Source organism: Miniopterus natalensis, chromosome 1 (genome assembly GCF_054644295.1).
Source record: "Miniopterus natalensis isolate mMinNat1 chromosome 1, mMinNat1.hap1, whole genome shotgun sequence".
NCBI classification, from domain to species: domain Eukaryota; kingdom Metazoa; phylum Chordata; class Mammalia; order Chiroptera; family Miniopteridae; genus Miniopterus; species Miniopterus natalensis.
In genome coordinates, this window is record NC_142081.1 from 47,181,573 (window position 1) to 47,206,141 (window position 24,569).

Here is a 24,569-nt window from a genome sequence, read left to right on the forward strand (position 1 = left end):
CCATAGCAGCCATGGCTAATAAAAAATTAATAAAGAATGGTAAACCTAAGACTTTATTGAACAATAATAGTTGACATCTGCATACCATTTACCAAACCTCCTCCCAGTCACTCCCCAAAATGCTTTCTCAGTAGAGCGCTGAGGACTATGCCCATGTCACAGAGGGAGAGACACGTGCTGGGACCTGCTGACCCCTCCATCTATGGGTCGGTCTTGCCCTGCTGCCTCTTCTGTCTGTCCCTCAGCCCAGAACTACACAGTAACTGAGGAGCCCTGGCCAGTTAGGGAAGAGAAAGTAAGGGAGGTAACAGGGAGCTGGAACTAGGTATAAAAAATGGGGCAAGAAAAGGAAAAAGAGGGAGACAAAGTGGAAGGGGCAGTAAGAGGGATAATGTTTCTCTGCACAGGGATCAGAAACAAAGCTTCGTAGGCAGCTTTGTGCTGAGGAATTCACAGATAAATTCTTCATTTCCCTTCCAGCCCTAAAACTCTATACTTCTACAAAATGCCACATTTCCCCTCTTTGTATTTCACTGCAATCCCACTGCAACAAAAGGTTTTCCTCAGCTACCCAAGGGCTTAGGCTGTAAAGAGCGTGTACTCCACACTAAAAGTAAATTCTTGCATTAGTTATCCAAACTGTTTGAAATGAGGGACCAAATCTTCAGCTCCTATCTCCCTCTTTATCAGCAAATAGTAATTTAAAGCCATTTACCGGAGCTGTGGTTCCCAGCTGACAGGCTGTGGCCTAGTAAAATTAATCCTGACAGAAGAGCCTTGCAGCTTTCTCCAAGCACATTCAGGCAGCGGGTTTATGAACAGGATGGACAGACGGCCCATCCCAGAGGGCTGGGGGGAGGAAGCGCGTGAAAATGGCCGCCTACGTCTTTGTTTGCTCAGCTGCTTGGAAAAACTAAGACTGAGGGAAATGGGATTAATCAAGAGGGCAGTTGCCCATGGAAAAAAAAATAGGAAGACTGGTGAGAAAATCCCAGCCAAATAAGGTTCAAGTTGAAGGGAGAGAATTTTTTTCCTCTTCAGACTTTCACGTGGTGGTGGTTTGGTGTCAAATCTCCCATTTCAGGCCAACGCAGTGTTTTGTGATCTTTTTGATAGTGTGGGAAGAGATCATTTAGAAGAAAAAAAAAGTATTAAATGTTTGATTCTCTAAAATTACATGTTATTTTATTTTTAAATTAGATATGTGACTGTGATTAAATAACATCTCTATGCTTTTTAAAAATTGTGATTGATTTTTAGAGAGAGAGGAAGGGAGAAGAAGAGAGAGAAACATCAATGCGAGAAGGAAGCATCCATCCGCTGCCTCCTGCACGCCCCCCACTGGGGACTGAGCCCAAAACCCAGGCATGTGCCCTGACCGGGAATCGAACCAGCAACCTTTCAGTGCATGGATGACACTCAACCAACTGAGCCACACGGGCCAGGTCCTATGATTTTTCATATGAATAAACTCACAAGCCAGGAAAAAAAAGTCCGTGAAAGATCACACATATCTTTGGTACAGGTGATACAGACATTGTAGCTGAGGCTCCTCCTCTCAGTTTAGGAGACAGAATCTTGAACAAGATTTAAACTATCTTCTCCCCTTGATTTATTTCACTTCCCTTTGACATATTGGCTGAAATTCCACCAATAAGATGATTTGGCCAACAAGGATCTTCCTTTGAGACCACAGATCCTTCTAGCAGGGCTGTGGCCTATCAGTCATTTACACATGAGTGTGAATTTGTCCCAAATGGCTTTCTCACAAAAGCCTAGCTGAGGTAATAACTTACACTAGAAGAGTGAAATTTGATAGGTGGGAAAGGGAGAAAATGGAATTAATTTTGAGCAATCAGAGAGGAAGATAGACCAGAGAGAGTATTACAGCAGTGAGTTTAGGATAGCAGCAAGACCCCAGAATACTTTCTTGCCAGGATTTGGAAAATATGTAGGGCAGGCAAAATGGAAGGATGTCAAAACCGACTTAGAATTGGTTCAAATTCCATACTAGAAAGCAGAGCCTTCTATATGTAAATGGGCTTCATCTAAGATTTTTCATAAGATATCCAGGACATTGTATATCACAAGTCTGGTTATAAGAATTATTTCATTAATAAAATACTCTCAGATAAATATGCCTATACTTTTGTGTTTGAGGAAAGATGCTTTCACGTACATTTGTCAGAAAACAGAAAAAGAGAGCAAGAGAGGCAATTTGCAAAGTCGCTAAAGGGTGAGATTTCATGATTTCCTTTCCTTTCCAATTTCATCAGGGAGGGAGGGAGGAGTTGTGCCTTTGGTGCAGGGAAAGAAGAACCTGGTCTCTGGGACAATGTCAGCACACCACACATCTCACCTTTTGGAGTATGATGTACATCAGAGGCCATGAAATAAAGAAACTGGTGATCAGCAGCAGGATGAAGCTAGAGAAAACTGACTACTCGTCTCCTCTCACTAGACCTGGCCAGAATCAAGTGTCTAGTCCCCTTTAACTCCCTGCCTTGCATGAAAAACCACCAAAGCTCTGAAAAGCCTCAGCTAGGAGAAATAGGAAAGGACAAGCAAGGGTCCCCATAACATATAGTCAGAGGAATTCTTCAGAAAAAGAGTCCTTCTTGATTTTCTTCCCAGAAGTATGGAGGAGAGAACAGCCAGGCGTAGTGCAAAGGGCAATAATGGTGTTCCAGACCAGAAAATGAAGGGGTGCTGGTGATATCCGTCAACCCCCAGCTATGTTTTTTGGGGGAAAGGGGTTTGCATACCACTAACTTTGTGGCCAATTAACTTTTCTGGGCCTCAGTTTCCTCCTGTTTAAAATGAGGATATTGAACCAGACAGACTCCAAGATGCCTTTCAACACTTAAATTATATGATTCTAGGATGATTAATGTTATAATACATTCTTTGGCAACATCTGCATCTATTTAAGCTCATAAATGTTGAGAAGAAATATTTGGTATGTGGTAAACCAGGAAGCAGGTAGCTCCCTTTAAATAAATACTCATCCAACACTGATGATGTTTCAGGCTTTATCAACCTCTGCTCGACTCCCACAGTTGCCCATATCTTATGAGACTGGATAATGTTTTCCATCACCTAGAATTCTTGGGCTTAATTTAATTTTTATATCTAATGGATGACAGCTCAGAGTAATTTAAGATTGTTTATAGGGTTTTTAAAAAACTGAAGTTGTCAAAATAGCAGAAGACAAGCAAACTGTAATTAATGATGTGGGAGGAACATCGTTTCAAGCAGGCTGGAGGAAAAGGTGGTTGGAAGAAATAAGTATTTTCTTTATAACTCACAAAAAGAAAAGCAGTGCAAAATTATGAATTCGAGTGACTTTAAGATGGGCATGTACTTCAATCTGGGTGAGCGTCTGCCTCCCTCCAGCCACTCAGCCTTCATTATCCTATTCCAGACCCTCCCCACCTTTCTGCCGGCTTCCTGGGCACCAGGGCATTGGGGTTTGGGAATGTGGTGCAAGTATAAATGAAAACTTTTGCCCAACTCTTTCTTTTCCTGAGAGGCTACTATTTATACCACAAAAACTTCCTACATCACTAGCAGAAGATATATACTGGTTACGGAAAGTGTTCTTTACTTCTAAATCTCAATTTCTTCCTAAGACTTCTGCGTTTTAAGAATCCCCACAGATGTTTCTCAGATAAGTCATAGATTTAATATTCCCTCATATTATAAACTTTATTGATACTACAGGGTTTTGTTTTTATTTTTGTTTTTCCCCCCTGGAATCAAGTGTAAAAACTGAATTTTAATTCAAAAGAACAGTGTGGCGTGGCTCAGCAGTTGAGCATTGACCTAGGATCCAGGAGCACAGTTTGATTCCTGGTCAGGGCACATGCCCAGGCTGCCGGCTCGATCCCCAGTAGGGGGCGTGCAGGAGGCAGCTGATCAATGATTCTCTCATCATTGATGTTTCTCTCTCTCCCCCTCTCCCTTCCTCTCTCTGAAATCAATAAAGACGTATTTTTTAAAAAAAGAACTGCCTTTCTTCAGTGGTAGATGGGGACCAGTTTTCTTATTTTATAGTTCAGACTAGTAAGTTCTCTAGTCAAAGCATCCTATTATTTTGAACAATTCCTAAAGAACTGTTTGTGAGCATCTCAAACAAAACATAGGCATTGTTTACAAAGCTTGATATAACATTTTTATCTATAACAAAAGCCATTTTTAAAGGTCAAAGAAAATTACAGATTTTTATGATCAGTGCGGACATATTAGCATCTTTACAACAACATTTTCTACTCTAAATTCATATTGGAGATTTTGTAAGGAAAAAAGGTTAACTTGAGATGACCCTTAATTTCATTCCCTTCAGCCCCCCAAAAATGTTTAAATAAATTGAGGGTATAATAAAGACCTCTTATTTCAGGGTTGGGCCACAAAGTGACCAGTTAAGTTTTTTTCTGGCCAAATGTGTTTTGTTTAGGAGGTGGCGAGTTAAGAGGAAAGGGGAGAATTAAAATATTTGCAAGATGTCATTAATCTGCAGCAAGAGCCTAGAGTTGTTGTTTTTTTCCCCCCTTCATTTCAGAACTAATCCAGCTTTCTGTTATTTGGCTCAGAAAAGTCTTAAATCTGTAACAAGAGAGTAACTTCCTGTTCTCAAGAGTAAGGCTGCCAAAGAAAACATTTACAAGAAAAGTCCCAGGGCCAAAAAATTGCCTACTAATTATTTCTCAACCCCCCCTTCCCACCCCTAATTCAGGAAGGTGAATGCTGTAAATGCTGTATGTTAAAACTCGAAAGTATGTATTGAAAAATTAAGAGAAAACCCCCAAGAACTGTTTGCCATTTATTTATATTTTATTGCATCCAAATTACATCAGTTTTATGGCCCTTGGGCACACATTAATGTTTCTTATAAATTTTGTTCGGAATTCCACAAAGATTATACTGTACCTTTATCAAAATACATTATGGAAGTTTTTACCTGGTACCTTCCCAACTGAAGAACAGAGGAGTAGCTCCTGATTTCAGGAGCGGACCTAGTACTGCCAGCAAGGCCATGGAGCTGCTACGAGCTGGCCTGACACTCACAGCAAGGTCTTGGTGTTCTCCTTGGTGACCTATCTATTCAGTGCCATCTCACTCAAAATCCCAGCAGCCCTTTTGTGGAAACTGACAGACTGTAAAATCCATATGGAAATGCAAAGGACCTAGAATAGCCAAAACGGCTTTGAAGGAGAAGAGCCAAGTAGGAGACTCCCCTGGCTTATGATAAAGCTGCAGTAATCAAGACAGTGGGGTATTGGTGTCAAGATAGGCAACTTTATCAATAGAACAAAATAGAGTACAGAAATTGAATCACGCCTGTACGGCCAATTGACTTTCTACAATGGGACAAGGGCAGTTCCGTGGAAAACGGGTAGACTTTTCAACAAATGGTGCTAAAACAATTGCATATCCATATCTGAAAAAACTTCTTTCATTTATACTTCTCATCATGAATTAGTCATCTAATCCTGCCCAATCAAATTACCCCCAAATTTAGCAGCATCTATCTCTAGACTCTTTGCCCCTGGTCTCTCTTTCCAGAAATGCATTTCCAGCCTCCCTGATGGTCTTTTCCTTCCCTGACAAAGTCAAATGAGTTATTCTCAAATTTGTATATGAGGAAAAGGAGACTATTTAATCTCCCTTTTATCCAGCCACCAGCCACATTTCCCCCATACTTTCCTTCTGCACAACCCAAGTCTCTAATATGTGTCCAATAAGAGGGAATCCTTGGGTTTGCAAATATTCATGGTGCAACACCTCCTTCCCAGCAATTACTAGTAGTAATAGCAGGTATTGATTATTGGCATGCTTCTGATAAGGTGCTGGAAAATGTTTCCATGCTGTTTCGTGTGACGTGCACAGCAAGGCTATGTGGGTCTATGTGAGGGAGAAGGGGTGCAATTCCATTTACTTCCTAGGCAAAGCTGCTTGCTGGGGCACTGAGCTTCAGAGAGCTGAAGTGACTTGACCAAGGGGGTAGGTATTGCGATTCAGTGGCAGCCCAGGGACCAACTCCAGGCTTCCTACCTGTGTTCTGCAGTCAGAAAGGCTTTGAGTTGAGTTTCAGCTCTTTGAGTTTCAATTGCCTTATCTACAAAATGGTGGTGACATTTTCCACACAGAGCCATTTGTAGAGATTCAGTGCATGTATGCTGTGCTATCTCAGCAATCGTGGTCTCCTTTACTTCCCCCAGCCAGGGCACTTTCTGGATTCCTTCTCCTTTGTAGATTTCTTCATGCTCATCGAGGTTTGGAATGATCCTCTCCAAATTATGTGTGTCCTTTATGGGAAACCCCCCAAGGCCCTTACATCACTGGAGAGACAGAAAATGGATATGAGGATCAATCATTAGCTGAAAGAGTAGAAAAGAGGGGGCAGAGAATGGGTATCCCTAGGATACAGAGGCAGCCAAAGGTCAGGAGGAGCCCGACACATTGGGACAGGTTTTGGAGATGACAGGGTCTTGAGGTGACCTTTGTTTTCCTAGAACCTGACAGGAAGCACCTGGCAGGCAGCACCTGGCAGGCAGCACCTAGCATGTGCTGGTTGACCTGAACTGGGCCTCCAACTCTGGATGTCAAGAAAGCACCATGGTCTGATATAGCCTGAGCTCCCCACCCCTTGCCCTGAGCACCACCCTGAAGTTTCTAGAGCAGACAGACAGCCTTTGCTGGGGAGAAAATGGGTGCCAAGAGTAGACATACAGACCAGCTCAGGGTCATCCTTCGTTAGTGTGCCATCTAATGGGGGACCATGTCACATCACCCAACTCCAGGCACTTCCCAAATGTTGTTCTCTCCCTGTCTAGCTCTGAAATCTGCCCTCTGGGGCAGTTTCACTCAGATTCAAACCCCATTTTAGGCACATAGCCTAAAATTTCTGTCTTGTGGCTGGCTCTTGCTCTGGCTCACCAAGCAGCAGGCCCTCTCTGATTCCAGGATCCTGGGAGACACCTGCTCCTTCTGAGCCCAGTCTTGTTTCCTGTCAGCTGCCCAGGCACTCACTGGGCCATGGGGACACCTACAGGCCTGCAGATCACACCTGCAGTCCCTGAGGTCAGGTATCCAAAGGCAATATCCTGAAGGAACTTTTTTCACTGCCTGTTTGGGGTATGTGCATGTCTGCCCAAAACAAGCAACTTTATACACTCCTTCATTTCTCATTCCCAATGTTGGCCAAGGGGTCAGGAAACCACACTCTCATCCTGTTGGTGAGCATTTCAATGGATTCAAATTTCCAAAGGCCAAATTGGACCATGTGCACCAAAAGACTTAAAAGCACATAACTTTTGACCCAGCAATTCCTTTTCTAGGAATTTATCCTGAGAAAATAATTAGGCAAGTGTAAAGAGATGGTTCATCAGAATTGTTCAAAAGGAGTAACGATAATCTTCAAAATTCCAACAATACGGAATGGGTCGAGTGAATCATAGAACATCAGTAAAATGGAATCCAACTAATGATAAGAAACAGTGGTGTAGATATATATAATTATCATAATAAATAAAAGTAGTCACAAAAATATATAATGATAATAGGCAGCATTTATTGAGTGCTTACTGTACACCAAGCACTAGTCTAAGAACTTCACAGATATTAACTTGCTTAATCTCCACACCAACCGCAGTTAGGAAAGACCGTCACTGTCCCCATTTTACAGGGGCTTGAAGGGATTCTGTGACCTGCCCAAGGCACACACTAAGTGACTAAGCGCAACAGACTCCAGATTGTGAGTTCAATCCCCTGCTGGGACACATACAGGGGGCAGCCAATTGATGTTTCTCTCTCTCTAAAAAAAATCAATAAACATATACTTGGGTGAGAATAAAAAATTTTAAAAAGCCTCAGATAGAGACCACCTTTAATGCTTTAGAATGAGCCATGGTATTCTTTGAATATAAAATTACTCACTAAATTTTTCCCTTTTTTTCCTTCTTGTTTTAGGAAAGAGAGAGGAGGGGATGTGGTGGTGCCCACGGATCAGCTTTCATTTCTGCCTTGCTCCCATTGAAACTGACATTCTTTATGCCATTGCATTTCATTTAGAAATAGCTTCCAGACCAGCTTCTCTAGAGGCCTAGGGACCCTCTGCCACTCTGAGTCCAGCTTCTCATTCCTGTTCCCTTTGTCCAAACGCTTCTTTTTTGGGGTTTGCCCAGGGCCTGGTTTCTCACTGCTAGAACACCCCCATGAGTGAGAGGAACCAGGAGGCAGCAGAGCCTTGAAACAAACGTGCAGAATGAAGCAATCACTCCTGCGCTCAGTGCTCACTTGGCCCCTGCCTCTGCACGAACACCTCATTTGGCACTCCCATCACCCTACCAGGTAGGTGTGATTTTTTGGGTTCTTAAAAGACGAAACTGACATTCAGAGAGCTTTGATGACTTGCCCAAGGTCCTACAATCATAATTTAAACACAAGTTTGGCTTCAAAATACACATTTTCCTTTTTATACTATCCCGGCTCATGGGAATTTACCCAACTGAGTTGCTTTGCGTGGTTTCTTTGGTGCTTTCTTTTTTTGAAGTGGGGAAGTAAGGGCAGAGGGGATTGGACAAAAGGAAGGGTGACTTTTTAAAGTAAAAACTACTTTTGTATTTTATAACTTTTGTATTTTATCTTATTCTTTTCAGAGGAGAGTTAACTAGTTAAATTTCAGAGTTTAAAAATACACACACATACACACACACACACACCCTATCTTATGGTATATAAATGCTTCTATGGATTATGCTGATTGAAAGATCACCGTGCCCTGACCTTGACACTCACTCCAGAGTCTGATTCCACTCTCTACCCCTTGTACACGGTCATGGGTGAAACACAGAGACAGCATCAGTAGAACAAAATATATGGCATTTATTAAACTTATGTGACACCGGTTATTATAATATCAAAGTAGAGCATGCATGAACAAATTACTCATTCGTTTAACAAAAACACCGATCAATACTGAAAACTTGAAATGATTAAATTTCCACAACATACAAAATTCTCTTTCAGTTAAAGTGAGAAAGAAAAAGAGAAAAAAAAAAAATCACAGGTTGAATAAATACAGTGATTTCAGCTGGCTCCACAGAGGCATAAGGCACAAAGGAAACCAAGGGATCAGCAATTTGGAATGAAGCGTGCCTGCCCACACGAGGACCATCTCCAGTGGTGCCCGCAACCCTGCGCACAGCCTGGGCCCCGCGAGGAGACAGCCCCCGCGCTGGACGCCCTCCCTCCCAGGGACAAGCCCGGGCAGCCAGGCCCCGCGGACAGGCCTCTCTGTAGCGGAGAGCGCTGCCTCTAATACTTTATGGGTAAACAAAACCTTCATGCGGTAACAAATGGTCCTGGCGTGAATAACATGAAATTTCAAACGAATGCCCTTCTTCCTCCCAACTGAAGTCTTGTGAAACAAAATAAATTGTGAGGGAATTCTTCTGACAGGACGTCAGCGCGCACGGGAAACCGGCGACGGCCCAGGACAGCGGCGCTGCTGCTTCGGCGTCTGAAACAGGACCCTGTAAACCTCTCTCCTGCCCTCCCCCTCCGCCTCCACTTCCCTTCACGGGTTAAGAAATGGATCAGAACCGCAGCAATTTCCATTCTGGCTTAACCTGCGTATATGAAGAAGCCACAGGCGCCCTTCCCAGGCTTCAGGCTGCGGCTTCCAGGGCATCTGTCCATCTGAAGGGTGCACGGCCCTGAGCGCCTAAGTCACAGTCTTCTTCATGGTTAACTCCAGGACCCGGGCGTACGGGGCATAGCTCCTGGAAGGCATGGCAGAGACTTCACGGGTCCGATTTGCTTCTCTGAGAAACGAGAAAAGGCAGGTCAGGGAGATGAAGCAAAACTCTCTATGCTCTTGGGTCAGTCAACTGTAGGAAATGGCTTTTCAACACTTAAAATAGACTATAATAATGCAGTTGAATATTTCATTTAAATGTTGCAAAAGGGACCATTATTTGTAGCAAATTTTAAAGGTTTAGCACGTGCAAGGCATCGATGATTCAGAAAAATATAAAACATGCACTGAAGGAACTCATAATTTGGTGGGGAAAAGATATATATAAAGATTTTTAATATGATGTATTGGGCTCTACTATAATAGAGACACAAAGAGCTGTGCTGGATAGTCTCCACTGGCCCATTCAGATCTACTCTTCCCCTTCTCCCCTCACTCTGAGCCCTGGGAAGCTGCCCTGAAGGCCAGCATCAGTGGTCTCCCTCACCCTTTAGCTTCCAGTTGGTTTTGAGTAGTAGTAGGAGATGAGAAAACAGAAGGCCAGAAAGGTCAGGACATTTGTTCCCTCCCAGCCAGGTGGCAGGTGGCAGTTGGCTATACTTCTCTGGCAAAGACCACAGGTACAGTCCTACCCTCTGTCTCTTCCACCAGCTTTCACCCCTGCCTCTTCAGGTCCAGACTCTGCCACTGTCCCTTATTTATTTCCCTTAAAGCTGCCCAAATCTTTACAAATAGTCCCTTTTCATTTAAGTCTCTTCAATATTCCCTTCCAGCAAGAACACTGAGAAATACAATTAATATATTATGGGCAAACTGAGGGCAGAACAAGCTAGCGTCAATAGGAGGGCATCTGGAAATTTGCACAGGGAAGGTGAATCTTGAAGGATTCTCAGGCATTCCTCAAGTGGGCAAGGAGGAGATGGGAATTCCAGGCAGAAGAAACTGTGTGCGCCAAGGCAAAGAAGGGTGAACACAAAGGCCGCAGGTGTGGAAAGGAGCCACACTTGGTTCAGCTGGAGCAAAGGCTTTATGATGGAAAGTGGCCAAAGACGAGACACAGTGGAGAAGGGCCCTTTGTACTCTGCTAGGGAGTTCAGAAGGGGACAGGGAATCGCTAAAGGCTTTTAAGGGGGTTGGAGGGAATGATATGCTCACATTTTTATTCCAGCAAGATACCTTGGTACTGCTGTGGGTTGGCCACTGAGGGGTCAGTCTGGAGGCAGAAGGTTAGTTAGGAGATTTTTGCTATGTAGGAGGTGATCTAGAGAATGAATTCTAACAGCACTGGAGGTAAAGGAGCAAGGAAAAGTTAGGGAGATATTTGGGAAGTAGAATTAATAGGATTTAGTGACAAAGATAGAGACATATTTCATTTTTTCCTCCTGGATACATAATACAACTATATTTCCCAGCCTCCCTTACAATCCAGTGGGCCATGTGACTAAATGAGCAGAAATCATTTGCAGTTGACCCTTGAAGAACATGGGTTTGAACTGCGCAAGTCCACTCATATGAGGATTACACAGATTTTTCAATCTGCATATAAGTGGGCCCACATAGTTCATACCCGTGTTCTTCAAGGGTCAATGGTATTTTCAGTCTGCGGTTGGAAATCCATGTAACCTAAGGGCCTACTTGTTAACACTCAGATTTTTTACTGTGTGTGGGTTGGTGTCCCTAATTCCTGCTTTATTCAATAGTCAAGTGTAAAAACCTTCTACATAATTCTACATAATTCTCTATGAGTTCTCTCTTTCCTTTCATGCAGAAGATACAGTGGAGGACCCAGGAACATTCCAAAGCCCAGGCAGAGTCACTAGATTGGAGACTCCTGGGTTCCTGAATGACTGTGTGGAGCAAAGCCCATGCTAACCTGCCTTGGACTGTGGTAAGAAATCAATCTTTACTGTGCTCACCCCCCAAGATCTCTAAGTTGTTTGTTACAGCAGCTACATTCTTTATCCTGACTGTTGCAGTGACCAACTGTGTATATGACACATAAAGCTAACTCCCTTTCCCCTAACTTCCTATGTCCAATTACTCGCCAAGTGGTATGGAATCTACCTCCTACCTGACTGTTTTGCCATCTCTCTTCTCTATTCCCTCTGCCACTGCCTTAGTTCAGACTCTTCATAATTTATCTTTGAATATTGGAATAGTATCCTAAATGGTCTCCCTGACTCCAATGTTGGCAAAGACTTCCCCCTCCCCGAATTCACTATCCATTTTGCTATCAAGGACATCTTCCTAAAAAGACAATCAGAGCATATCACTGTTGTTAAAACTCTCCAAAAGTCATCCCATTACTTCCTGGGTGAAGTCCAGCTCCTCTGCCTGGTCTAAAGGTCGTCCCCCATCTCCTGTTTTACCTCTTGGCTGGCCTTGGAAACCAGCACGCAATCCTCATCATTCCCTGCGCTGCTGCGCACCTCTCTGCTGTTCTCACGCTGTGCCCTCCACCTGGACTGCTTCCCTAATCAAATCGATCTGATGAATTCCTGCCTGTATTTCAAGGCTCAAACCAAGCATCACTCCCATATGACAATTTCCCCGACTCCCCACACCAGTGATAGAAATGACCCTTCCTTTCTTTATCCGCTCACTGTTTCCTTGAGCAGTGGCACTCCATCTCCTGCTTCCCAAAGATTCACTTTTGCTAAACTTTCCCATCACTAACACCTCCCATTACCCTGCAGTGATTTTCAATTAAAGAGACAGCTTCTTAATGGGGTCTGTTAGAAGCTTGGGGGAATTTTAAACTTCACATGTCTCTCCCCAATTGATTCAATATGTCCTTTCCATGCCCTCCACCTTACCTTCCCCAGAACACCTAGAAAATGACTGTCACTCAGGCTTCAGACACACGACTGGAAGAACCCCATTACACCCACTGGTCTATGCATTTGTCTCCTCTGCTGGATTTAATTACTTAAAGGGTGAAAAACTGTATCTCACTCATCTTCATGACCCCAGAAGCTCACTTGGGCCAGGCACAGTGCCCTCACTCCGCATACAGATGACAGAGGAAACCAGAGGATGAAGGACGTTGAAAAGTGGTCAGAGTGTCACCTGCCACACAGAGGAAGTCACAGGATCTGGCAACTCAGGGGTCCTCAGTGACCTCACCAGGCAGTTCAGTGGAGTGCCAGGGGCAAAAGCCAAATGGCAATTTCTGCCAACTACTGTGAAAATTCCACAAAATACAAATAGTCTCCGGTGACAATACCCTAAAAGCCCATAAAGCGCAGAAATATTTATGAAGGTGGACCTTCTAGGTTTCAAAAACAGGCTCTTATATCCCAACCAGAAAGAAGTGAGGTATTTTATTTAGTTGATCACTAGGAAACAATAAGATTTCAAGAACACAAATAATTTTTCAACCACATGATTGAAATTCGACCATTTTGTTTAACACATTAAGGCTATTGTCAACCTTTTACAAATCCATAAAGGGGTCTTTCCCCTGGGGGAAATGACAGCAGAATCAGCAACTAAAGCTTTGACAAAAGCTACTTTGTGTTCTGGTCTCTGCAACAGAAATCTGAAAATGTAGGCATTTTAAAGTGCTTACTATGTGCTCGGCACTTATGACCACAGGGAATATTTTTCGTTAAATTGTACCTATTAAGACATAATTTATGAGTTTGCTGGAAACCAGGTTTTACTCGGGGCGGGAGAAAGAAGGCTCCTTCTTTTGTTTGTTTTTTGTTGGTTTCCACTTTTCTCTGTGAACTAAGGTTAGCTGACCTGAAATTGCTTTCAGTGGCTTTAATGAATATACATCAAACCTTTCAAATAAAGCTGTTCAATCTTATTTTAAAGATAGTTTAAAAGGCCCTGAAATCCCAGTGAGTACCTTCTCACCTCTTCCCCTTCTTGCTCTACTAAGAGATCCTTGCTCTCCAGGAATTTGTGTAATGCAGAGATTAGGGGAAGGTGGGGAAGGACCTGAAGAGGAGAACCTGGAGGCAGAGAGATGCTATGATTCGATGAGACAGATGACACTAACCTCAAGCAGGTTGGTGGCAGTGGGAAGAGAAAGGTATGAAGCAAGTCGTGAAAGGAAAAGAGCACTGCGTGAGTGAGTCTCAAAGGTGACTGCAGTAGATAGAGTTTAGGTAACTGGGAAAACAGTGGCAGCAAAGGCAAAATATGAAAATGTGGTTACTGTGCTGGGGACGTTCTGTCTCTCACTTCAGCAAGCTTCTGAGGGAATTACTATCAAAATCCTGCTATTCTGGGTGAGAAAACTGACTTGCAAAGAGGTTAGGAATTTTCCCAACCAAAGCTATAGATGGAGCAAGAGGAGGCATATCCAGGATCCAAACCCAGATCTAACTTCCAGCCAGTGTCCAGCCACTACTAAGAGAAACTGACTGATGAAAAATGACCGGCTCTGTGAAGGATCGGGCGGGTGTGAAGATCAAGCAGACACCAGCTGGGAGTGCCCAGCAGGCAGCCAGAAGTGAGGACTTGTGTGCAAGACACAGAGATTCAACTACCTGAAGGCTCAGCCACGGGGAGGCAAGAGGTAAAGTGAGACTGGATGCCACCTTCGTAGAAACTACTGTGGCCAAGATAGAGCCAGGAGCAGTTCCCACAGTGAGATCTTGTAAGGAAAGGGGGAGCCATCCAAGAAGATGAAGGGCAGGCCAGGGAAGTAGGAGAGAACCAAGAGAGCAAAGTCCTACCAGGGTAAGAAGCAGACATTCTTCTGCATAAGAACTGCCAAGTGCTACCGAAGGATGGCTCCAAGCAACAAATATTAAGTGCCTATTGCGTGCAAAGTACTAGTCTAAGTCCAGAGAGACTGCAATTAATGAAAGGGATCAAAACCCCTGCCCTCATGAAGCTTACAGAGAGATAATAAACACAAAGGTGTGAAATATAAGCAAGGAATGTTTTTCCAAGTCCTTTATTAAATAAATTATATTATCATGCAGATCAGCTGCCTAGGTCCCCACTTAGTGTATATCTTTCATTCATTCAGCCAACAAATGTGTTTTGAGCATGAAATAAATGTTGGACCAAGGGATGGCAGCCTAGGGTCCCCTGTCCACAGGCTGCCAGGTGTTGGCAGGAACGGGGGAAATGTGTGTGTTGGGGGGGGGGCGCTAATAAAGGGGGCTTGATGGCTCTATAAGTAAAGAAAAGGCTGATTTCAAATTTTTTCAGCAGTACATACATATAGAGCAGCTCTAATAGACCAATGCCATTAGCTGCAGCACAGCGTTCAACCTTTGCAGGTGTAAGGAGAAATGAGTTGTAGGTACTAGGCTGCTCTGCCCGGTGTCTGAGACATTCTGGGACCACACTGATGTCTCAGCTGACAGAACCGCATCGACCACTGGGCCTGTCTAGAGGCTTTCAGACCACTGACAGCTTAATTGAAGACCTCAATGCATACTATAGCACTACACACTTGATTAAGCTATTAATACATTTAACAAAAGCACTAATAGCCACCAATAAAAATTAAGTTAAATAAATTGTCTTAGCACGCACAAATTCATTTATATTTGAGAGTGTCTTACATGTAGTCAGAGTTTTTGCTCAGTTAATAGTAATAATAACTATTATTCTTTAAGCTCTTAACTTCAGTCTAGTCACCATGCTAAATACTTTATACACATTTTCACGTGTATACACGTACCTCATAGCGACCCTATGAGATTTGATACTGCTATCTTCACTCCCATTTTAAGGTTGAAATAATTGAGGCTTAGGAGAGATTACGTAGGTTGCCCAAGCAGTGCTCAGCTGACGGCTGGCTGGGCAGGGCACCCCTGCAGCCCGAGGTCCCCACCTGGACCACACTGCTGACTTCTTTGTGGAAGAAGGACAGGAAGCGAGAACAAACCCTTCTGCATCATTGAGGCTTAATACTTTCACTGCTCTAAAACACTGGAAGAGCCTGTTTTTAAAATGTTCTGGAAAACACCATGGAATCTTGTATTGGTTAGACGCGAGTTTGAGGTTCAAGTAAGAACCAGGAATTTTGTTGGAACATACACAACACAATTTAGTAGCTCTATTTATTATTTTTAAACCACAAATGTACCACACCAGGACTCAGGAGGCCTGGTTCTAATCCTGGCTGTGTGGCTTCCAGTCAATCACTTTATCTCTCTGGGCCCGATTTTGGTATTTATAAAACATGGGATTAAGCTAGACCAGGGGCTTCCAATTTGTTTTGATCATGAACTTGTTATTCAAACAAAATCTTACTTAGAATCCAACATATAAAACACACTAAAAGCGGAGTTCTTCTCAGATTATTTTCCTTTGGTGATGGTGCACGGGGGTCCCCAACAGGCCAGCTCCTTGCTAACACCCTGGCCCCAGAGCCCTAGCACACAGCACAGTGGTTCCAAGAAGCACAGGTGGAAAACTACTGCCCCAAGTTATCTCTAAAAGGCCCCGTGGTCCTCGCCACCCGGACTGGCATGGCGCCTGTCACATAGTAGGCACTTAATAAATATTTGTGAGGAAACGAATGAAATATTATTCTGCCTTGTCGGAAATGTGGATATGTAGTTTTCATTTCCTCTGCTGATTGACCTAGGTAGTTAAAGTGCTAAGATGGATCCTGGGGGAGAGCAAACGTTACATTTATGGAAAAGCTGCTTTTAGATACTAAAGTGGCTTCCAAGTTCACCGTGGCCATAAGTTAAGGGTCTGTCAGCACTTCCATTATGAAAACCGCTTTGTGGTTTCATAACTTCACCGTAAAAGTTTGCTTCAGGCTATCCTTCGGCATACAAATTGAAAGCCGTATTTTAAGCCAAAATGTGGGAACTAGAAAACAAACAACTGATTGGTTTCAGACATAGTTTTGTACTGGTCCTAGCCAAACAAGATTTATTATGTGGGCAATTAGAGTGGATTAAGCCACTTGGTTCTTAAAAAATAAAAAGGAGGGAAATACCCTAACTATATTTCAAAAAGAGTCCCTGGATATGATCAATCATTCCTTTTGGCTATATATATTTTTTAATTTTTTACTAATTTATTGATTTGAGAGCGAGAGAAGAAGAGAGAGAGAGAGGGAGACAGAAACATCTATTTGTTGTTCCACTTATTTATGCATTCATTGGTTTATCTGTGTATGTGCCCCTACCGGGATCGAACCCACAACCTTGGCATATTGAGACGATGCTCTAACCAACTGAGCTACTTGGCTAGGGCACTTTTGGCTCTATTTTAATCATGTACTTTGTACCCCGCAAGGATGAGATCTGGAGTCTATTTACATATTCTTTCCCCCCTTTTTAATTTATTTTTTTAAACATGTTCTATTAATCATATCAGAATGATGAAATTGCCTTGTTTTTACCATAAAGCTAGCAATTAAATGAGAACAACGTGACTTTGGTTACCTAAATCACAGACCACATGTCATCAGCATCCTTCTTATAAACTTCTTGTATGTCCTCTTTGGGCCAAGCACAGTTTTGGGCACCTAGAGCTGGTGGGCTAGACACTGGTTGCCAGGCTCGAACCTTGCTAGGGGGAGACCCAGGCACGCGTGTGCGGAGCCCAGCATGGAGCGCGCCGGTCCCCTGGCTCAGAAACGCAGCTGGGCGCAGCAGGTGCGGTGACGGCGGACCCGCTCATGACCCAAGCACGCCACTTATGAGTCTCCTTCAGCGCTTGACAACCCCGCTATGGGCTGGGGAGCAGATGAATTCTGTTTAAGATTTAGGCTTCCCCTCCTCTGCATAACTGCGAAGCACCTCACAGGCCCTCTCACACTGCTGTGAAATGACTGCCAAATATCTGTCCCCCCTTCCAGGCTGCACCCTGGGACAGGACCTAAATCTCACTGTGCTCCGGCCTGTCTGGCACAGGGAAGGTACTCAGGAGATGTCTGAGAAAGGAAAGAAAGAGGGGGGGGAGGGGAGGGGAGGGGAGGGGAGGGGAGGGGAGGGGAGGGGAGGGAGCCATGCCCTCCCTGACAGGGCTGGTGTCTCTGAGGCGGCTTCCCAGGTCCCTCCTTCACCTCCCCTCCGCCTGCACAATGCCCCCGTCCCACAGAAACCAGTCAGATGCTTCAGCAGCCACCACTTATCTTTGCAGAAATATTTTTGATAGAAAAAATGCAATTCTCATCATAACAGCCCAGGAAAGTATTTTCTTAAGTCAAACAAGAATTTGAGTCAGAAAAACAGGAAATTCCTAAATACCTGGGTAGAAGATCACAGCCCACTCCGACCTCTCTGGTTTCCACTTCAGGTTTGGGCTGCGTTTCTGTTAAATAATAATCCAACTTGCTCTGTAGCTCATTATTCTAGAGATGAGGGAAAAAAGTGTTTTTAGTAAAGGTATGTTTCCCCACAAACAAACATGATATCATTTACATGTGTTATCAGATCTTCCCCGCGACATGGACACCCATCACAATGCAATTACTGATCACCTCTTACACAGCAGGGATTGAAGAAATACACTTAAGGAATCCTTGCAGATAGATTTCCATGCATGTACATACATATGTATCCAATTTTACATTAATGGAAACAAACAAAATATACTGATCTATCATAAATCTGTTTTTCACTTAACAATTTGTTGTGAATGCCTTTCCACATTTATTAGTTTGCTTTTTTATGTCAACAAACTCTGTTAATGCATTCATAGCATTCCATCGTATAGATGTACATTATTTATTTAACTAGTCTCTTATTGATGGGAATTTAGATATTTAATGCATTTTTTGCAATTATAAATAAGGTACAGCTCAGCTTTTAATACTCCCTTATTAAACTATAAAATGAGTAAGTCTATTAATTTAATTTAATGGGAAATACCTCTATAACTTAATAATTAGTATTTCATAGGTGTGGAAAATTCAGAATCTCAAACATATAAAATAGAACAAGCTCTTTGGGATTAAAATTAGCATTCTAATTATTTTTGTTTTCAGGCCAGGGCCAAACATTACGTAGGTTGATGATCACATGCTCAGAAACTGGAAATTTGCCCCATGGGGGAAATGAAGGAGAAAGGAGAAAAAAAGCTGAGGATATTGGAATGAAAACAGCTGAAGTGATGGTGCCTAAAATCTAAAGGGTACAAACATACACAAAAAATTCAGAAAGAAGTTAACAGTGGCCATCTCTGTATATTGAGGTTTTTGGATGTTTATTTAAAAGTTCTACATATTTTTCTATAATGCTAGACTAACTTTTCATGAGGCAATGACCATATCTATCTTACTGGTTATATCCTCAGAGCATGGCATGTAAGAGATGCAAGATAAATGTTTATTGAATAAAAAAATGTGTAAATGCTTTCAGACTGAGCATATTATTTGCATAACTAGAAAAAACATTACATTTGTCTTTTCTTCTCTTTAAGTTGGAGCTGAAGCTGGGGCTCTATTCTAAGGCACTAGATAGCACATAAAAGTTTAAAAGTTCTATGAAATAGAGGCTCACTTGTCTGAAAGAACGAATGTGGGTTACAGCTCAGTAGCTCCTGCTCTGAATGGGCGCTGCCAGGAGCACAGCAGCAGCCCTGGTACAAACTCATGTCCTGCAGGATATGAAGCACTATGAATTCTTTCTAATAAGTGGGAAATGGTGTAAAGGAAAAGAATGCATTCCAGATTCCCTAGCAGCTGACAAGCCATGACAGATCTGCAGGCTCCGGATCTATCCCCTGACACTCAGCGTGGGAGAATGGTGCTGGCTCACTGCCAGGGTACGTCAACAGATTCTCTCTCTCGCTCTCGCTCGCTCGCTGTCTCTCTGTCTCTCTCTGTCTCTTCCCTGTTCTCTCATATGTAATTAGATTAGATTATAAATACTTTTGTACTTGGTTCTTTTCATTAATATGCATTTCCTATTGTAATGGTTGCATTATATTTTCTCTTAATCTCTTTAAAATACACATGATTTTTAAAGCAAAAATTATAGCAATGTTATTGTGGGTTTATAATGTATATAGATACAATACATATAATAACTGCAACAGCAGGAGGGGCAAATGGACCTATATCATTGCAAGATTTCTACATTTTATGTGAAGCGGTACAATATTACCTCTAAGTGCACTGTGAACATTTAATGATGTATATTTTAACACCTAGAGCAATCACTATTAGAGAAAAGGCACACAGCGAAATTCCAATTGATACATTGAAATGGAATTCGAAAAAATACTGAAATAGTCCAAAGGAAAGGGGAAACAAAAGCAAAAGCAAAACAAAGGGAATAAATAGAAAACAAATAATAAAATGGTAAATCTAAATCCAACTATATCATAATAGTTATACGTCAATGGATGATAAACTCCAATGAAAAGAGACTATTAGAATGTATTTTTAAAAAGCAAGATCCAACTTCATATTGTCTATAAGAGATGCACAGATGAATTGAAAATAAGTGCATGGAAAATATATACTATGCAAACTCTAAACATAAGAGGGCGGGAATGGCTACATTAATATCAGATAAAATAGACTTTAGGACAAAGAGTGGGAACAAACATAGTGACCAACATTTCATAATAATGAACAGGTTAATTCATCACCAAGATATAACAATAAAAAGTGTGTATGTACCTATTAATAGAGCTTCAAAATATATGATGTCAAAAACAACAGAATTAAAGAAGTGGACAGCCTAAAACCATAGTAACAAATTTCAGTACCTCTCTCAGCAATTGTTAGGACAATTATACAAAAACCAGTAAAATATAAATAATCTAAACAATATTATTAACCACCTAAATCTAATTGATATTTATAGAACACATACAAAAACAGCAGGATATACTCTTTTCACAATATTTAACCAAGAGAAACCATATGCTGAGCCATAAAACAAGTCTCAATAAATTTGAAAGAATTAAAACCATACAAAGTATGTTCTCTGACTATAACAATTAAATTAGAACTAAAAAACTATAAGATATCTAAAAAAACAACAACATTAAAACCCTCAACTATTTGGAAGTTAAACAACACACTTCTAAATAATCCATATGTCAAAGAAAACTCTCGAAGGAAATTAGAACATACTTTGAACTGGATGAGAATGAAAATACATCATAGCAAAGCCTGTGGGATGTAGCTGAAGCAGAGCTTAGAGGGGCATTTATAGCTTTAAAGGCTTATATTAAAAGAAAAGAAAGGTCTATAATCAATGTCGACCTCAAGAAGCTAGAAAAAGAAGAGCAAAGTAATACCAAAATAACTAGAAGGGGGGAAATCATGACTATCAGAGCAAAACTCAGTAAAATAGAAAACAGACAATAGAGAAAAATCAATAAAACCAAAAGCCATTTTAATTTTTTAAAACCAACAAAATTGGGAACCCCCTCGCTAGACTAATCAAAGAAGATGGTGGGGGGGGAGAGGGTGGCACCAATGATCAATATCAAGAATTAAAAGAGATGTTGAGAGGAAATAGTAGAGTAGCTCTATGTGGGGAGAAAAATGATCCATCCTTACTTCATACAAGACGTAAAAATGACTCCAAAACAATCAGAGATCTAAATTACAAAGCAAAAACTGTAAAATTTTTGGAGGAAATTGTAGCAGAGTATCTCTGTGACCTTGTAGTAGGCAAAGATTTCATAGAATACAAAAAGCATAAACCATACAGGAAAAAAATGATAAACTGAACTTTATAAAAACCTAAATAAAAATATCTTCAAAATGTATCAAGAAAGTGAAAAAGCAAATGGGATGAGAGAAAATGTTCACAATACGTATGTCTAACAAAGACCTGGCATCCAGAGTATAAAAAGTACACTTAGCTCAGTAATAAGAAAACTAAAGACTCAATAAAATAATAGGCAAATGAGACCCTTCAAAAAACAAGATATCTAAATGGCTAATAAACATTTTTAAATACATGGGTTTTTTATTTTAGAGAGAAAAGAAGGGAGAGAGAGAGAAACATCAATCAGCTGCCTCCTGCACGCCCCCCACTGGGGATCGAGGCCGCAACCTGGGCAGGTGCCCTGACCGGGAGTCAAGTCAGTGACCTCCCGGTGCATGGGGCGACACCCAACCAACTGAACCACCTTGGCCAGGGCAGACAATAAGCATTTTAAAAGATGCTCACCATCACTAGTGACCACAAAATGCAAATAAGAATCACGACGAGATACCAGCCCATACCCTGTAAAGTGGCTAAATTAAAAAGACTGACAACACTAAGTCAGGGAGAGGATGTGGAGAAACTGGAACACTAACTGCGGGGGGAATATAAAATATTGCAACCCCTTTATCAAGCTGTTCATTCGACCTAGGAATTTACACAAGAGGAATAAAACATGTCCATATGATGACTTGGGCAGCAATGTTCAGAGCAGCTTTCCTCAACATAGCCCCACACTGGAAACAACTCACATGTTTATCAACAAGCGCACGGGTAAATAAATTGCGATGCACTCATACACTGGAGAACCGCTCTGCAATACATCTGAGATCACTGTGCTGGTGAAAGCAGCTAGACACAAAAGAGTACGTACTATTTGAGTCCACTTACATAAAATGCAAACAGGTCAGAGCAACTAAAGTGATAAAAGTGACCCATCCTTGAAAAAAAAAAGTGGTTGCCTAAAAAGAAGGATTGCCAAGGGAAACAGAGAGTCTCTGGGGAGTGATGGAAATGTTCTGTATCTTGATTGTGGTGGTGATTTCACAGGTACATACAACTGTCAAAACTCATCAAATTATACACTTTATTTTTTTATTAAAGTATAATTGACATATAACGTATTAGTTTCAGATATACAACATAATGATTTGATTTTTGGATATATTGCTAAATGATCACCACAATAAGTCTAGTGAACATCCATCCCTATGCACTTTAAGTAGATGCAGTTTATTTACATAAATTAATGCACAATAAGGTTGGCAAGATGAAAATAAAAGACGGTGAGAGCCTGAACACGGGTAGTACAAGGAAAGTTAGGAAGGGAGGGACAGATTTAAGAACTACTTAAAAACTAAAATGGACAGGCCTCGATGCAGGAAAACAAAGACTACCTGCTCTCAGCCCTGCAGCACAGGACTGAACCGGGCTGACAAAAAGCAGCTCAGGCGCCCGGCCTGTGCCTGCAGGAGGCTGCTTCTAGGCCGAGCCAAGCTCAGGGCTCTCCCGCTTTCACATACCACCACCTTGTGTCCTGCTGTGAAATGCACGCCACGGTGGCTCTAAAGGCCCCGTGCCTTCCAGGAAGGAAGGACCCGGTAGGGCACCTTCGGGGAGTTTTTTTGGGAAATTATGTCACAAATGTCTGGCAGCCACCACCTCCCCCTCCTCCCTCAGGCCCAGGGAACGAGCAGCAGAGCTGTAACACATGCGCTAAACAAGAATGTGTGTCCAATAAAGTGCGTCCGTGGAGCCCTGGTGCCGGGGGCTGCTGCCCCAGTGTTACACGGGGAAGTTAATAAGAGCCCCAGGAACGCACCACAGACATGTGGAGAGGTTTATGGACCACACAATACACATTAAATGCAGGATGGACCAAACCAAGACATTTGAAGCCTTCCCTCTGACTTTTAAATTGAGCAGTACATGTAGGATTTTTTCAGCAGGAAAAAAAAATAAAATGGGATTTATGTAGAATTTCAGAAAGCTTATCAACCTTACAAAGATACATGCTTGGAATTTTATTTTAAGAACATCTTCTATATCAAAAGTAGGAGATGGGATATTTGTTCTTCAAGAGGTGAGCAAATAAAAATTCATTTGGAAAAAAGGAAAAAGAATGGGCACATTTTTGTATCAAGAAGGTTTTGACCAGTTGATGAAAATGCAATCTGATGGGACTAGGCTAGACAAACTTTTGGGGACCTAGTGGTGGTGGGGAATTGCAAAATCAAATGAGTTCAAGCATCAGTAAGTACAAATGATGAATTCAGGGCCCCAAATTATCCACCTTTCTCTATTTAAAAGAAGAAGAGGGAAGAATACAGAGGCAGGGGAGGAGGGGGAATATACATCATTGACAATGAAAGGAGGCCCTGGCAACTAGGCAACTGAAGAAATAATAAACACAAATACATTTCTAATCACTTAGTATTAAATAATTTAATCTTTATAACAACTCAGTGGAGAGAATAACATTTTAAAGAAAGGACTTCAATTTATAGATGAGCAAACCAAGGCACAGAGCCACTAAGTAATTTGCTCACGATCACATAACCAGTAAGTGGGCAGAGCTGAGATTTGAATTCAGGCAGCCTGGTTCCGGAGTCTGCAATTAGGCCCTTAAAAGAAGGTAGTTTATTAATAAGATGGAATATAGAAGGTTACCAGATCTATCCACCAAACCTTTCCAAAGAGATCTGAAACACTACTATTGGCATCATTACGGTTTAAGGCAGGGGATGGAAAATCACAGTATAAAAATTACTGGTATTAGAACAGGTCAATGTAATAGAAATTCTTAGTAGCCAACAGAACCTTGTACTATAAAGCAATATAATTAGATAAATCTGGAGAACATTGGTGTGACCTCGTGGTCTTAAAAAAACACATATTTCCCCCAATTCTGTCACTACTAGAATTGGCACAGCACATGAGCCCACTACTAATACTCATGCCCATATAGTCAATCTTCATGTGGTTCCCCACTAAAATGAACCCAGGCTGCTTGGAGATAAGCCCGTATCCTATCTTGAGACAGGACAGAAACGAGGGCGGGTCTGCACCCCTTTGTTGTTGCCCTGTGTTAAGAATGACTCCGAGGCCACCAGGAACCCCGCTCCCTGGGCAAAGCAGTTAAGGTAGGAGAACTCTCCCCAGCTGAGCTGTAACAATTTGAGCAACAAAACAAGGAG

General features: G+C 42.0%; 1 protein-coding gene across 1 annotated transcript in view; it reads right to left on the reverse strand.

The window, feature by feature from the left end:
• Positions 1-8,866: 8,866 nt before the first annotated feature.
• The window catches only part of MYZAP (myocardial zonula adherens protein), an 83,741-nt gene continuing 68,038 nt past the window's right edge, over positions 8,867-24,569 (reverse strand). Inside the window, exons 12-13 of the mRNA XM_087821254.1 lie at positions 17,947-18,050; positions 8,867-9,827 (exon numbers count right to left, since the gene is read on the reverse strand). Of these exons, the coding sequence (XP_087677380.1) occupies positions 9,728-9,827; positions 17,947-18,050 (204 nt within the window). The 3' untranslated portion in view covers positions 8,867-9,727. The remainder of the gene's footprint in view (positions 9,828-17,946; positions 18,051-24,569) is intronic.